The following is a 16952-nucleotide window of genomic DNA, read 5'->3' as shown; positions in this document are numbered from 1 at the left end:
GTGAGGAGGAAAATTCTTCCTACCCCTTTATTATTAATTCACTGATTCAGTCTTGGTTGGGCCTACAGGAGCAGTTAACTGGAAGCCTTTGAAGATCGATAACTTTGCTGAGGTTGTCCAGGTAGGTGAAATCGAAGACCCACAGTGGCTGGAACGTGCTGTTTAATGTGTCCTAACTGTGTTTTAGAGAAGTTATTTGTAGCCATAGTTGATTATTGACTTGCATGTATCATCAGGTGTTTTTTTAAGGAGTGACTCCGTTTTCAGGCTTCCAGATGTGCTCCAAGTCATATTATTGAGGATGTGGAAGAGAACGCTTGCTGACAAAGCTCCTGGCAGCTTTACAGAACTTTAATATTTAGTTAGTTCATGTAACAGCTGATTTCAAGGCTTTGCTCTCTTCGAGAGACTGATAACTTGATTTGATTAACTGAAGAAAGCTGGAAAAATGTTCGTTCCTCATTATTCTTCACTTGTTACTTTCTTTCGGGTTACTTTTAAAAAGAAGATTTCACCGATCACAAGCCAGTAGAAGACTTTCAGCCCAAGCAAGGGTGAAGACAGCTCTCTCCAAGAGCAGAGGAAGTCCCAGTGGAGAGAACCCAAGCTTGTTAGCAGAACTCGTCGGCATGTCTAAACAAGGAGACGACTGCTACTTCTATTTCTATTCTACCTGTACCAAGGTATGGCTGGTTTTCCTTTGCCTTGCTTTTTTTTCCCCTTTTTTTTTCGGGAAGGAGTAGATTAGGAGGAGGAAGCACACTGGTCTTTGGTTAACTTGAGAACCAGATAGATTCTGAATTCAGTTGTAGCAACATGAGGCAGCAGCATGGCCATTTTTGAGGCTGTACTCTATTTTCCTTGTTGGTTTCCTTTTGGTTCCAGGGAGACAAATGTGCCTACCGCCACTGCGAAGCTGCTCTGGGCAATGAGACGGTCTGCAAGCTGTGGCAGGAGGGTCATTGTTTCAGGAATGTCTGCCGATTCAGACACATGGAAATTGACGTGAGTGCCTAACGATGTGTTCTCAAAATAAATCAACAAAAGCATTTTTCAGTGCCGTAGGTGTACTGATTGTGCTTTTGCAGGATAGATTCGTTTGCTTCAAAATCATACCGGTTTCTGTTACCAAGAGGGGGGGTGGGAGGAAGCAGAGGGAAATAAAATCAATGCCTTAGGTATGTCTTAGCAAGATATTTTTATTTTTTTTTATTAGATGCTGACAGTTTTCTCAAGAGATGCAGAATAGCTGTTAAATAGACTGCTAAAACCTGCTGGAGCAGGGGGGTAATAAACAGGCTGTTCTATCCTCATGGGAGCAGGCTTGATAATGAACTATCAGGTCTCTTCTGACCCACAGTCCTTCAGATAACGCTGTTGTAGCTGCCTGGGGTAGGAAGTGGGGAAAGTTAAAGGTGCAGCAGAACTAAGTGTCCAAGAAGTAGTGCTAGACAGGGTTAGCCTAGGCAATTTCAGATGTTCTTTTTCCCTCTGAATAATCCTAGTATAATCCTAGGTGTATTAGTTTAACCCACCCTCAACGGATGTCTGAGAGTGCCTGTCTTCTCAAACTGAATGATGACCAATCTAAATGTGCATAGTGGTTACAGCTTATGCAAACTTTGTGAATATGCCCAGAAATACTACACTTAACTGAGAAACTGACCTTTGGAATGATGTTTCAGCACTGTGTTGTGACAGCTGTCACGATCTGGAGCTGTGCATCTCTTTGCAAGCCTCAGGTGCATGTTATCACAAGCTTTTCTTTCTTTCTGTCTTCAGAAAAAGCGCAGTGAGATTCCTTGCTACTGGGAGAACCAGCCGGGAGGCTGTCAGAAAGCCAACTGTGCTTTTCATCATGCAAAGGGACGTTACATCGATGGACAGTTCTTACCACCAAGCAAGAGTGAGTTTAGGTCCTTTTTCTTTAAGCGCTGAAGAATTAATTTTGAGTAGTACTTAGTGGGTGCCAATCCTGTAGGGGGCATCAGGTAACTGTTCATTTGTGAGTGCAGGAAAAGGTCTGCAGTCATAGGTGTACTGCACCGAGTGTACTGCTGGTGTTTGTTTTCTGCTTTCGTGCTCAGCTTCTCTTTGCTTAGTGTGATGTTTGCCTTGCAGTTTGCTTCCTGTTGTTTCCTCTTTTGCTGGGTGGTAGGGAGATGTGTTGTTGTTCGAAGGGAAGTCATTGTTCACGGCGTAAGCAGTGATGGGATGGGCAAAAGGAGATGCTGAACTCGTTGTCTGTGCGGGTTATCTGCCTTTGCTACCATCTCTTTGCATTGTGGTCAAAGTTTTAAACTGCCATATTACCGATGATCCTCCTCTTCCTCTAGCTACACTGCCAAGTCCGCCTGAGTCCGCGGACGATGATTTGAAAGTGGCTCAGATGTCACTGCAGCAAAACAAACTTTCTGTCCAGTCAAATCCCTCTCCACAGCTAAGGGGGTGACGAAAGTGGAAAACTCTGAAAATGTCCCAAGCCCTACACACCCTCCAGTTGTAATCAATGCTGCAGATGATGATGAAGGTGATGATGGTGAGCATGTTTTGGATCTTGGAACAAATTTGTGCTGTAAATGATTGTGTAAATCTTTGGTTCTTGAAGGAATCTGTGCTGTAAATGAATGTGTAAATCACAGATGACCTGAGGTCTGACTAGCAATAGGGCAGGCAGTCTGGCCAGGTCACTGGTGGCTTTGTCTGGCAGTCGGTGGACAGAACCTGAAACGTTGGAGGAAAGCTTGGAACCACTCCTGGCTTTAGCTGGTCTGTTGTGTAAAGTTCTATATGAAACTAGGAAGGAAATTTCTTTTTTCTGTCTGAAGAGCAATGTGTTGTGTAGTAGTTAAAGCTGCAGAGAGAATCTAGAGTCCTAGATGTTTTGTCCTAGTGTATTCTACTTAGGAGTTCATCAGGTCAGTGTAGCTGTTTAAAAACAAACAAACAAAACAAAACAAACAAAAAAAACCACAAAACAGCAACAAAGTTTTTTATATGAACCATGGGCTGAAGTGTCACTGCATGAGCTACGTAATCATGACCAATCTGGTCTATGCATAACTGAATCGATTTTTCCCCTTCAGACCAACTTTCTGAGGAAGGAGAAGAAACTAAAACTCCCATCCAGCATCCAGCTGCGGAAGGCAAAAATGGATTACGGGTGATTTCCACTCGGAAAGGCAGTTCTATTACTACTAAACAAGGTATGCCAGCACCTTAGTAGGATAAATCAGAAGAACTTGACAGTTAACTCAAAAGCAGTGTGGTGTAAAAACACAACAAAATGTAGGGGTGCTGAATGGAGTCGGTTATTTCCATGATCTCATTTCTGCCATTAATACCATCATGTGCCCATTGGGTCAGAAAGGTGAACTCCTTTTCTTTACTTTTGGAGAACAAAACGGGGCCACAGCATGGAGTTTAAATGGCTGCACGTGCAGCCTTGCAACCACTGTTGATAAGCCATATCTAACAATAGAGGGATCTAATATCGTGTAAATGGATTAAAATTAAAACTACATTTTGAACCCTGAAGGATGAAAGGAGGGGCAAAATGCCATTGGTTCTATGGCTCTTTCACTTGTGAGGAGTGTTGACAGGCTTTATTCTAAATACTTCAGAAAGTTCCTGAGCGCTAAGAAGCCTGAGGACCTGTGGTCCTCAGTGAGTGCCTCTAAGCCTGTCTCATGAACTGTTTCCTGTTTTCAGAGGGCAATCTGAATTTTGGAATAAAAACACTTGAGGAAATCAAATGGCAGAAGATGAAGGAAAAAAATAAGAGACACGGTGGTGAGTTAATATTCCCTACTTTCTTATCCTGTTCACGGCAGGTGATGGTGACTGGGAGCTGCTTGAGGGACAGACTTCCATTTTTAGCTGGGGGCATAAAGCAACCTGATTCTCAGCCAGCTGGTATTCTAAATGGGAGTTCAAAGGGCAACCAGAGGCAAATTAGTCACCTCTCTTCTTTACATGCTCTGCTTGCTGTATTTTTGACAGTAACAAATCATTTAAAGTTTTTTGTTCTTTGTGATAGTTTTTTATGTTGGGTAAACTTCCTTATGTTTTGGTTGCTCTGAACAGAAGGTTCTTCAAGATCTTCTCTTCGTCCCGTTGATTCTATGATTTTTCCTGCTCCAGAAAAGGAAAATGTCCGGACAGTGGTGAGAACTGTGACACTGTCTTCCAAGAAAGGTAATAATGAATGCTTTTGTTTTGATTTCCTTACTCCTAAACTGGAGGGTTAAGCAATACTTAAAACAATTCACCCATGTTAGCCTTCTGGTGCTGCCTTCTGTTCAAAACGTGCTTTTATGCTTAAAGTCCCTGGTTGTACTGGAAAGATTTGGTGCTCAGGTTAAGTGCAGCGGCAGGAGAAAAAAAAAAAAAAGTGTCAGTATGCAAATAGGGGGGTAACTGAAAAACAGAAGAGTAACGAGAAGAGCGAGCTGTAGAAGCCAGTGCTATACAAGAAGCAATTTCTGAAGCATTAAAGAGGCTGACAGTGGCAGGTGTGGACACAGTATGACAGGAGTTTGTATATGAATTGTTTAGAGCTGTGCAAATGCCTTTTAAAAGGAAAAAAGTGTGGAAGTACTTTTACTCGTAGACATTCACCTTAGAAAGGAATATTTCTCAGCATTTGTACCTAAGAATATTCTGCTTGCTTATGCAGCTTTGTTCTGCACAAAGTATAGGTGTCAAGCAGGCTCAGATTCACTCTCTACTATCTCAGCTGGAATTTGAAGCAAGCACTGAGACTATTAATATTTTTTTCCTATGTTAATTATAGTTAAAATATGAGTTTATGTGGTTTAGCTGTCAAAAGAGTGTCTGACTGGGGTTTTTTGGACATGGGCTAACAGGATACCATTTCTGTTGGCTACTGGTTTCTGTGAAATAGAAAAAAAAATTCCCTTTTGTTTTAGGGGAGGAACCTGTGGTTCGAGTAGATCTTGCTGATAGACAAGGAAAACGGAAAGCCTCTGCAGGTAAGAACTTTTTACGAGCTGTTACGTAGGTGCTGCCTTCTATATATGACTGCATTAAAGAGTATTTGTGATGTATGAAAGGAAAATACATTGCAGTGGAGATCTGTGTTGACGGCAGAAATGGCAAATAAATAAATAAATAAATCATTTAGCAGCTGAAAGGCAATTCTATGAAAATATGCTTGAAAAAGAGAAGCTTATTGTTGACTGTTCTCAAACCTTCCTGCAAAGAAAAGTTCTTACAATATTCCTTGTTTTCTCTGAAGATGATGTAAGCAGCCTTCCAGTGAAGCGCAGCCTTGCTGAAAGGCTGGGGAAGAAGGTAGAGGCTCCGGGAAATGCTGACAAAGCACCCAAGAGAGAGACAGGTACTAAACGGGCATCTGGATTGGATTCCTGGGTTTTGTATTTAGTCTTTCTGTTTGTCCTTTTCCAGTGATGTTTCTTTTTGCATGTTGGCTGAGGTCGTAATCACTGGGATTCAAAGTCACCTTTCCTGTCTTGTTTTGAAATGTGAACCTGAAGTTGACATTATGCAGCCTCCCTAATTCGTTCTTTTTCTGTTTTGCAGTTCGAGTTCCCAAGTCTCTGAAGGACAGGCTGGGATTACCTCCTAAACAGACCAGTACTGAGAGAGGTAACAGCTAGATATTAAATGTGCTTTCTCCTCCTTCCTTTCCATGAACTTGGAGTGCTTTCATACATCCCTAAAAACTAATTTAAACGAAAACAAAGAACTGACGCCTCTTGCTTGAGTGCTGAAGCTCTTCTGACAGCCACTATCAGAACTCTGGCTCTAGGTGTGTGTTTATTTTCTACTTGTGCCTTGTCAAGGTTTTTAGCTGCTTCTGTGAAGCGTTACGTACAATTAGAATAGAACCACTGCCAGGAGCAGGAATTTGAAATGCAGACTAAAAAAGTAATAAAGTAAAGCAGCATTTCTGTGTAGCAGTTCTCTCTGGATAGGGCTGGTCTTCAAAATACAAGTGGCTCAGAGGAAGAGGAGAATGTTGTTCTAAGGATATTGTTCTAAGATGCATTATTGGGAACAGTCAAGATGAGTTTTCCTTAGTGCTCTGACAAATTTTGGAGACTTAAAATATTGCTGGACTCTCTTTAAATGTTGGTGCTTCTCCTCATTTCTTGATGATGACAGGGAAGGCTGCTAAGCCGATGGGAGAGATCCATGTGAAAACACTGGAGGAAATCCGTCGTGAGAAAGCTCTTCAGAGACGCGAAACTCAAGCCAAAGCCGAGGCTGAAGGGCATGGTAAAAGTGAAGATTCCAGCGCAGGGGCAAGAGCTGCTCGTGCAGGTCGCATCCAAACTTTCTCTGAAGCCTTGTCTGAAAAAAAGAATAATCGCTTGGTAGAAGAGAAGAAAAAAGCAGGAGAATGCCATAGCAAGAGCAAAATTCAGGGTGAGTCCAAGAAGCAGCTCGCTCTGTCCGGGCCCAGCAAAGGGCAGGCGAAGGAGCCGGCAGGAAAAGTCAAGCCAGAAGGAGAAGTACGTGTTAAAACCTTGGAAGAAATAAAGCGTGAGAAAGCTCTGCGGATGCAGCAGAGTGAAGGAGATGTGCCAGCTCCCTCAGCACTACCCGGACCTGCCCCAGCAGAGCAGAAATCTTTATGGAGCACAAAACTAACAGGTAATAAGATGCTTTAATGCCTGCCCCAGTGAGGTGCTTCCCATATTGAGCAAGTTCAGTTTGCTCAGGATCTGCTTCATGGATAAATGCTGAATGGCTTGCACATTGTAGCCTTTCTCTCTCTCTCTCATGGGACACAAGGAAATAAATGCACAAAGGAAACAAGTACCCAGCTTTCTTTATTTCTGCCGTTGACAAAACTTTTTTTTGTCTTTTTTTAAAGCACCTGAAAAAGAAGAAAAGAAGACAGTGGAATTGAACCGGCCTTTTCCTAAACTTTCCTCTGGACCTGATGTACAGGTGAGTCCTCTGTGAAGACACACATACATTCGTACAATTTCTGATAATTCTGACAAGTTTTGTTACTCACCGTGTGCCACCCTCTTGAGTGTGTTCTTACCCTTCAGCACCTGGTAGGAGCTGCAGTGCAGTCTAAATCCTATCGCCAGCAGCATTTCCAGACAGCTCTGTAATCCTCAAACTTGGAATCAGTCTGTTTATACCACAGCAACAAAGAAACCCTGTTAGCACCAGCTGAAATCTACACAGTTAACGTGGAGGGAATTCTTTTTGTTCTTACTGACTTGATCTGTCAGACATGAAGGATTTAATACAGAAGGCCAGAGTTCTGTGTTCAAGGAAATCAATCTGTCAGTGGATACTGTATAGGGGAACTTGTATGACTTTCTGCTGCTTAAAAAGAATGTGATAAATAGATGTACAGCAGAACATCCTATCTGTTTAAAGAAGCTTGCCATAGTGGATATTGCAGATATGTGAGACTGTGTCCATAGTAAAGCATGGCTCTTGCTACAGGCAGAATTTTATGGAGAAAAAAAAACACAACAGTAACCTGAACAATATTAATATGCTGTTCCACATCAAGACCATTTTGGAGGGATTGCTGATCAGATTTTCTTAACGAAATCTCCACGGATTTTTTTTTTTTTTTTTGTCCTATTCATGCACTCCTTTTCTTTCCTTCTAGCCCACTCAGCAGAGCGGAACTCGTAAATGTCCAGAGAAGAGCTTTGAAGAGAGACGGTGGGAGAAGTGGCAACAGAGAGAACAACAAGAGAAGCTTCGGAAGGAGGAAGCTGCTGTCAAATCTGCTGCTGGCTTCTTTAATACTGAACCAGCAGGGAAAGTGGCAGCTCAATTTCAGGGCCAGGAAGCTAAAAGTAAGTGTTGAAGGTTAAGAGTTACTTAGGTTGTCTTCTGAAATACAGACAGAAGATGACAATTCTCATGCTGTAACTCTGGCAGGGTGCGTTTTGCCACGCAATGCTACGAAGCAAAGGGTGTACTTTCTTTTTCTTAGTTTGTTTCTTTTCCTGCCAGCCAGATGTTAGGTAAGGAACGGGAGACTAGAAAATGACACTACAAGTGTGGACTTTGTAGAACAGCTTAACTGTGGGACATCACTGCAAGGGAGAGGAAGCTGGTACAACAGTTGCATACACTCTTGTCCTACTATAACTGCTGCTTTTTCCTTTCCTAGCGGGAGCAGGACTTTAAATATAAAAGCCGTCTATATTTGTGAACCTAGCTTGCACTTAGGATTGCTATGTGTCGGAGGTGTCCCTTGTCCTGGATTATTATTTACTGTAGCTCTTCGGTTTCTTTGTTCCTTTGTATGGCTTGTTGGTAGACAGAGTTTACTATGTGGAAAAGATTCCTGAGAATCCAGGCAATGGCGGTGTAATTGTGCTGGCCAAATGCATTTAACTGTGTAGAAGGACTGTGGAAATGATTAAGAGAACCTGGATTTTTCCTGAGGCAGAGCAAGACTGTATCAGTTCTCTCTTCCTTTTACTCTAGCCAACTTTATGACACCTGTGAAGCCTTCGCGTGGGAAAGTCACTTTCCCCAAGAAGAAGGCACTGAAACGTAAGGCACCTGGGAGTTATCCCTCTGCCATAGCAGCTGTGGAACTACAGACTGCCTTTGATGCTGACATGATGGGACCTCCAGCCAGAAAAGCAGCCATGGTAAGGCCAGGGGCTAATGCAGAGATGGATCCCTTGTTAAATTTCTACCCTCCTCTAGGAGAAAAGGTGGAAAACTCAAACGTTCTGCAGGCCTTCTGTTTCCTTTGAAATCCAGTAGCTGTCTCCAGGATGCTTGTAGAACCCTTCTGTATTTATGAGATGAATGGCACTCTTTAACCGGTACTCTGATGCTGTGATTTCTCTGGTGTGGGGGATTTTGTCCATTAATGCCACGTTCTTAAAAGACACAAGATCATGAGTAACCTCCAGGTGAATGTGAACTTTCTTCAGGAGCACCTTGCTTTTGTATTTTGGCCACGGCTCCGCAATGCCAGAGGAGAAGCAGTGTGGAGGAAAAAGCTATTAAGGAATCTTTTACCCATGTGTCATAAATACTGTTTTGCTGCTTTCTAGGGTGTTTCAGACGTGCCGGAGCACGTCCCAGCCATCAGACTTGAAGAAAATCCCCCAAACAGGTGACAACCCCAACTTGCTCTTTTTCTTAATCAGTGTATATCCCCAGGGAAACATAAGTTCTGTCACATGTGGGAAAAAATGAGGGTTCTGAGATAATTAAAGCCCAAATCCATCAAAGGAATAAGTCACCTGAAACCACTTTCTAGCAGCTAGCAGGATTGCTTAATTAGGCTTTCTTGAAATGCTGCAAGTCAGCACAGCTTTCCGGTGACTTCTTGGGTTGTCTGAATACCTGAACGAGGATGAGGTGAAGTTCTACTTCCTCGTGAGGTGATAGATGATGAGTAGTGTCCTCTGCCTTTTGGTCCTCAAGAATGCCACCTCAACTCCAGGTGCCCTGGCTTCACAGATAAACCCCCAGACTGAAAAATGTACCTGGTAACGCATCGGGCTCTAAATGTAGCCCTGGGTTGATTGATAACAATCCCTGTGTAAGATTGAAGCGTAGGAGGGCTTGCCTACAGTTTTAAGAGCCGGTTTGCAGGAAAGGGATTTCCCGTTAAGAAATGGCATATCCTGATTGTTCTTTCTTGCTCTCCCAAGACCTGAAGTGCGTCTTGGAAGCCTGGAAAGATTTGAGGAGCAGATGGAGATGGATCTCGAGACCTCGACCTCAGCTTCTTCCCAGCTAGAAGAGGCACGGACACGCCGGCTGAGTTCCACAGGGAACGCGCCCTTATCTGCGGATGAAGATTTTGAGAAGCTACTTTGGGAAATCTCAGGAGGCAGACTGGAAGCCGAAATCGACTTAGACCCAGGGAAGGACGAGGATGACCTCCTCCTTGAACTCTCCGAGATGATTGACAGTTGAACTGCGTAGTCCTATGGTAGAATTAAAAAAAAAAAAAAAAAAAAAATTGAAACTGTTCTTCTTGTTGGATACCCCGAGGTGATCCTTTTTCTAACTGAGGCTTTGCAATGAGACTTAAAGCACAGTCCGAAGTGGTAGAAATTGGCAGGATCTGCACTCAGTTGTCCTAAATTTCCCTGCTGGTCAGAGGTAAGGTCTTGTGCATCCGTTCTCTTACCTTCGATATCGAGAGAACAAAGCACTTCTTTTGGCACAGAAAGATCTCCATTGGCACGCCATGGTGGCTGCAAATCGATCTTCTGATGGAGCGATGCTCTGAAGGCTTAAACGTAAAGCTTCTTCCTTCCTCCGCCCTTGGCACAACTCGATGTTGGGCACATTGTGAAGCTTCGGTGTTCTGATTTCTCGGACAGTTGATAGACAAATCCTGGAGTTACTATGTCAACTCTTGACTTTTACTCATGTATGCCGTTGTTTTGACTGTACCTGTGTCAGATGATGAAGCTGTAGTGGTGGGAGGGAGCAGAATCGTTATTCCAGTGTGTTGTGGACCAAACTTGCTGCCAGGAGTGGGGGTGGGGGTCAGCCCACCCAGCCTTTCTTTCAATTATCAGGGAGGATCAAATAGTGAAAAGCAGCAGCTCTGCCATGCGGCTCTGCTACCCCCACTCCCTTCTCTTGTGCTGTACCAAAGTTCCCCCAGGCTTTGGTTGGTGCTTTTTGCTGGTGTGAGGACTCCGGGGCGAGCAGTCGGGACTCTGCCGCAGTTACGGGGTCGATGAAGGGTTGTTTAAGTGCCTCTTGGTTTTAAAACTTGCTCCCCTGAGCTGCTGGCTCTGCTGCCTGCTACAGCAAATGTTCGGGTGCCATCAGCATCGCGCTTGGGCGTGGGCACTGACTCTGCGGAGGAAGAAGCTGAGATTCGGGTGTATTGTGTACCCTGCCACCAGCCATCGTTTTTTTTCCCCTAGCAGATCAATTTTGAATTATTTTCCGAACTTTTCGCGGCACGGTAGGCTCTTCCCGCTATGATTTGTGAAGCTGTGGGGGCCCTCAGGCATTTGCTGCTGGCAGAGGAAAAGCGCTTGTCGAATTTGTTGTAAATACTTAATGTTTGGACAAAACCACGCGTCTCTGTGTGTGTGTGTGTGTGTGTGTGCTGTGACGCCCCGGCCCCACCAGGGAAAACCTCCGCCGACGAAACTGCTGCTGGAGCTCACACAGGCCTTCATCGTGCCAAAGGACTTCACGGGGACTTCTGCCAGCTCAGTAATGGGGGAGAAAAAGCAAAATCAGGAGGAGGAGAGCTCAGAGACTGCACCCACCTGCCCTCGCTTTCCCTTCACCCCAAGCCCTGTTCTACCATCAGCCTTCGCCTCTTCTGCCTGCGGTGCTGGCAGTGGGAGCGGCGAGGCGGCGGCAGCCATGGCGTACCGCGAGCAGGACCAGAAGGTGCAGAAGGTGATTGTGCAGCCCATCGTATCCTTCCTGCGGCTGCGGGGTGCCAGGGAGGTGGGTGGGGGGCGGCTCGGACCTCAGGGGTCTCGGATCTGGGGCCCTGGGGGCTCGGCCTGGGCCTTGAGGCCTTGTCGCGGGGCCCTGAGGCCTCGTTGTGGGGTTTGGGGCCTTGTCCCGAGCCCGGAACTGTTGTCCCCGTGCTGAGCCCTTAACGCAGCGCCCCAGAACCTCATCTTCCGCTACCTGCAGAACGTGAGTACCGCGGGGAGGGGGCGGGGATGGGGATTAGGGAGGTGTGGGGGGAGTGGGGAGGGTCTGGGGATTCCCCTCGGTGAGTTTTCGGCTCCTGGCCGTGTCCCGGGACGGGTTTGTGGGGGATGGAGAGCTGTGCGGCGTGCTGGTGGGCACAAGGAGCCCAGCGTTTCCCCCTCGTGTAGCCGGGCGTGCAGGGGTGATCCCTTGTGACTGGAAACGTGTTCTTCACCGAATGTGTAGTATTCACCCGATGGTATAACGCTCAAATGTCAGATTGCTCATTGAAACTGCCCCTGAGAGTTGCTCCTCGGAGCGTTTGGGAGCTGTCGTGGCTGTGGCTAGCAGGTATTTCTGAACACATGAGAGAACAAAAGTGCTCAGTGTTTGTGGCCCGACTTACTCTCCTCCTTCGTTCTGCAGAGGTCGAGGATCCAGGTGTGGCTCTATGAGCAGGTGAACATGCAGATAGAAGGCTGCATCATCGTGAGTATCCGCACGTCCCCATGTTTCATCTTTCATTTTGCCTCATTCACAATCGTGTTTTTTGATCAAGAAAAGTTATCACAAGGAAAAAAAGATTTGTACTTCTCTGCCCTTCCCCTCGCCCTGCCCTTCCCTCCCGCTCCTGAGCCCTTCGTCAGGCCTTGCTGGGCCCTCTGTCCGGCTGTCTGTCCGTCCATCCGACCCTCTGGCCATCTGTCCCACCACCCTGCCCCGTCCCTGCCCTCTCCCTAAGGAAGGAAAGAGTCCCCGGGCTGCCTTCATGGGGGGGGGGGGGAAGAGGGGAGGTTCTGCTGAGAAAAAACTGAAAGATTTCCCCCTTAACAGGCGCCTTGCGAGTTATTTCGAGTTCCAACCTTCTGCCTTCCTTCCGTAGCAGTGCCTCTAAGGGGTGTGCTGTAAGGCAGCCCTCATCTGGCGCGTTGCTCCTCCGTTCCCCCAAGGAACTGCCTTCAGGATCTGACTAACTCTGGATGCACCCGGTTGTCGCCTTTATTTCTCCTTTAGCTTGCTGAAAACAAGCCGGTTGGGTGACCTTTTGCGTTTCTCGCTTAAAATTTGGATCGAGGAGGTCTGTGTTTCCTTACGCTGATGTCCACGCTGAAGGTGCAGAAGGGTTCCGTGCTGTTGCTTGGGTCAGCCTTGTTGCCAGGTTCGGAATGTTTAGCCTACCGGTGCTTTGGTGCTGTTGGGCTGCACTCAGAGTGTGAGCTCTGGGCGTTATTTCTCAAATACTGCGTTATTTGAGCATACAGACCCGAGATATTCTGCGGAGAGGTGATTTAAGGCACATCAGAACCACCGCTGTGGCGTGTGCCAGCATCGGACGCCCGTTCGAGTGATCGGGCGGAGCAGGTGAATTGAATTTGGTGCTGCGTGGCGAGGTGGTGTTGGGGGAAGAGCTAGGCTAAGGAGAGCTTCCTCTTGCTCTGCCCCTTCCCATCTCAAATGGCCGCTTCCTGGGGAGGTGGGTTCGTTTGGAGGTTAACTACAACGTTACAGTGAGGATGAGGAATCATCTTTAGTCCTGTAGGTATTTGCTGCCAGGCCGCAGCGTTGATTTCAGAAATTGTATTTAAAAAAGGGAAAAGAAAGGAAAGATGTATTCTTTAACATACTCTCTTTTCTCAGAGAGTAGATGGAGGAGCTTCAGCAGTGCCCTTCCTCCGGAAACGATTCCCAGTGTCTGCTCAGACACTGAGGAGGAAAATGGAGGAGAGCCACCCGATAGAAATAAAGGAAAGAAGGGGTCATGGATTAAGGGAAAAGCACTACTTAAAAAATTGGTGCTCTCTAAAAACGGGTTAAGGGTTTGGGACCTGCAGGTGCTGCCTACAGCTGTGTGCATTGCAGTCGTGCCTGTTGCCACTGAGCAAAATGGGGAGAGCTGCTTTGTCGAACGCGGCGTGTTAAAGCACGTGCCACTGCCTGGAAGTAAAGCACGGACTTCCCTCGTGTGGGACTTCTTCCCTAGCGATCTGTGGTTTACCTGATGGTTTCCCATAAGCTGTGAATGTTTAAAAGAAAAAAAAAAAAAAAAAAAAAAAAAACAACACCAACGTTGAGAGTGGTGAAGCAGATCCTCACCTGGGGACTCAGAATCAGCAATGACATCACCATGCAAAGCATTGTGTGCGCTTCGGGTCGGGGCTGCTGCGAGCCTCGCAGCGGGGAGGGAGAGCAGATCCGGGGTGCCTCTGGGTCAGCCCTGTGCCCTGGTGGCTTCGTGAGCACTGAGAGTTTGACTCCTGTGTTCCCAGCTTTCGCTTCCGCACCTGTGGTGTGGCAGAACCAGCGAGCTGCTTCCTCAGCTGGAGGAGGAAGAGGAGTGACCTCAACATTGCCGAGGTAAAGCACAATTATGAAAAAAAGATTTGGCAAAGATGTGGGTTGTACCAGCGCGGCTGCTGCAGCAGCAGCAGATCCTGGAGCATTGGAGAAGATAGAGAGGGGTTTCTTCGTGAAAAGAATGCTGTTAAAAGTGTTTTCATGCCAGAAATTAGGATAAACGCCTCTGTTGTTTGACATCCTCTATTGACCTGGCACATTGGCATTACAGCGTACCTGGCACGCTGTTTGTATTAAAAAAAAAAAAAGGTATTTTAGTCAGGGCAGGCCAGAAACCTGCCTTGGCACTTGCACATCGCAGCAATGCTTACAGACCCTGCATCCTGGCCTGGCAGCCAGGATCTAAATCCGATGGTGCTGTTGGTAAACTGAAGCTCAGGAAGCGCTTCTGGGTTTTTCTGTCCTTCCATGTGAATTTTTACCCTGTGAAGTTGGTGTATGAAGCTATTTTCGTAACAACAAATAGGTTTAAAAGCAGTTTCAGTTTAACGTCTACATGCTTGGGTGTTATTAACAGAGCTTTGTATACTGAGCTGGTGCTTGGTAGGAGAAAAAACATAAATCTTACCTGGGAAACCTGGACCCCCTCAGCTACATACTGCTATGAGGAAACTCAGATGTAAGAACACACTTAAATAACACCTCACCAGAGCTGTTGTGCTCCTGACCACCAAAGGCACCTTTTTCCAACACCGTCATACTGGAAGTTGATGCAGCCGGTTCCATCCGTAAAGTGTGACTGTACAGTGCTGTAAAAGAAATATTTTTTCACAGCTTTGGAGAAAGTGAAGCAGAGAAAACCACACATAACCACTGATACCTGGACCCCAAACTGCCACAGACTGACAGTGATGCCCACTGGATATCTCCTGATACCCTGCTGCCTTCTGACTGCTCCAGCAGAAGTCCCGTTTTAATTAGCCAGCAGGTCCCTCTGAGGGAGGGACTTTGCTAAAACTCCTGCCGTAGGAAGTGTCCTACGGGAGCCAAGTTGCTAAACTGATGTGTGGTTTTCCCTTAACCCCCTCACCCCTGACTTTCCAGCTCCTGACGACACTGCCAACGTGTGCAGTGTCACCGTGTGCCAACTAGGTGCCAGCTGCCATGGTTTATATATTGTAAAATCAGTGATTTGGGACTCGTGAGCACTGAGAAGAGGTTAGCAATTACTTAAGAGCTTTCCTTGTGTCGCTCTGGGGCAGGGAGATGGGTGAAACATCTTAGGCTTGAAAGTGATTCCCTGCAGAGTGACGTGCTCAGATCTGCACAACAGATCTGTCGTCTGGTCACCTTATTAGATCCCTGCTTGAGAGGTTGCTTGCAAGAATCGATTCCTCTTCACCTTGATGTGTCAAGCTAAAGACAAATCTGTGCCGAAGCACTGTCTGATCAGACGAGTGCCTCAGTTCAGGATTGTTCTTTGACAGCTACAGAAACAGCAGGACGATCAGCGCCTTCAGGAACAGATGAATTTGATCTTGAGGCTGTCATAAAACAGGTCCCTGAAGTTTGAAGACTCTTCAAATAGTTTGGGCCAGCAAGGAGCAGCTGTACGTGGCGGCTGCGGTAACTCGGGGCTCAGAGTCTCAGAGAGCATGGTGAAAGGTGACCCCCAGCTGGCTGCTGGAGGAAGCTGAGGCAGCGTTCAGCTCTAACCTTTGCCTTCTTGGCTGGCATCTTTGCACTCCTGCTGTCAGTGGGTGTTGAGTGTCCGTCCCCCCAGGCTCAGAACATGCCCTCAGATGTAGGCAGCGTTTAGCAGCTAGAATTCCCTCAAATAGAAAGAGTACAAATGATGCGTTTTCTGCTTTTGCTTTGGAACTCTTAGCTTGAGGTTTTCCTGCAGGCCATGAGGTTTCTTGCAGCAGCAGGGATGAGTTCTGTTAGCAAGAGGCTGTTCTGTGCTTTGACTGTGGGAAGATGAATGGTTACGTGTGCACCGTTAAATATAACTTGACACCTAGCACACCGCACTTGCAGCCTGTGGGGTGCTTTAACAAGCAGGTAAATCAGCAGAGGCTGCTTTGCAGCCGGGGTGATGCTGGGTGATTAAAAAGCAGGGGCAGAACAAGGAGTTTCTAGTGTTTGTTCTTGCTTGTCATCCGACTCTCCATTTCCACTGTTCTTTAAAAAAAAAAACCAAAAACAAACAAACAACAAAAAAAAAAAAAAAACAAGGGGTAAGCATCTTAATATCTTTATTATAAATGGAAGGCACAAAACAGGCCAGCAACAGAGACTGTCCAAGAGAAATGCTTTGTGCTTTATAAACAAACAAGGCAGTACCCTTAGGTGGGTGTGATAATCCTCCTCTAATGCGTTTTTGGGGTGCAAAAATAGATTTGTTCCTTTCTTGCTCTTCTCTGCAGGACAAAGGCAGAATAGGCAACTGCAAAGTTAGACCAGGGAGGTCAGTTTGTTCCGTACTGAGAAAGACAAGCTTGTAAAACAAACTAGACAGATTTTCTTTGTACTATTCATCTTTCTTCAGCAAAGGCAAAGCTTATGACACTTGTTGGTGTGTATTTCCAGACCCCCAGCTACTGGCACTGTAGCGCATCTCTAATTCTTTGGTACAAAAGGTTCAAAATCTCTTAATGCAAAAATTTTACCAGCACCCTGGAGCAAAAAAAAAAGAAATCGAAAAATCAAACCGACTTCTATTACAGACCTGCTGAGTGCACCAGAGTTACTCACTTTTATTCAGGCTTTCAGGGGCAACTTCAGTTGGTTTAGCGCTTGGATTGCTATGTTGGCAGATGTCAGTTTAAAAAAAAAAAAAGCTTTTGAGGTCCTTTTTAAAATGAGACTGCTTTTTTGGAATTTGGAATACTGCAAGGTATCGTTGGTTTTGCTTTCTTCCCATTCCTTAGACCAGATCCATTCAGATTCTGAACAGCGTTCCCGGTCTGTTCAGGAAAATGGAAGGCAACAAGCAAAATGATGAGCTCCTTGGGCAGTCAAAAGAG

The 16952-nt window shown here is 46.0% G+C and overlaps 1 protein-coding gene across 1 annotated transcript; it reads left to right on the top strand.

Annotated features, from left to right (window-relative positions):
- Positions 1–629: 629 nt before the first annotated feature.
- LOC311220561 (zinc finger CCCH domain-containing protein 11A-like) lies at positions 630–15075 on the top strand (the record flags this gene model as incomplete). The annotated part of the gene is given in 25 exon segments (XM_084304123.1): positions 630–683; positions 886–1005; positions 1783–1906; positions 2337–2447; positions 2450–2539; positions 3087–3206; positions 3712–3792; positions 4087–4197; positions 4932–4994; positions 5261–5362; positions 5566–5631; positions 6151–6642; positions 6866–6942; positions 7050–7055; positions 7631–7823; positions 8464–8633; positions 9048–9109; positions 9654–9916; positions 10774–10856; positions 11104–11433; positions 12055–12117; positions 12643–12665; positions 13896–13983; positions 14319–14435; positions 15028–15075. Coding segments are annotated over 25 exon segments (3057 nt in total).
- Positions 15076–16952: the final 1877 nt, after the last annotated feature.

The sequence above is a fragment of the Netta rufina genome, assembly GCF_964035555.1.
Source record: "Netta rufina genome assembly, chromosome: 34".
Classification (NCBI taxonomy): domain Eukaryota; kingdom Metazoa; phylum Chordata; class Aves; order Anseriformes; family Anatidae; genus Netta; species Netta rufina.
Note: the sequence above shows the minus strand (reverse complement) of the source record. Positions and strands in the feature narration are given on the sequence as shown.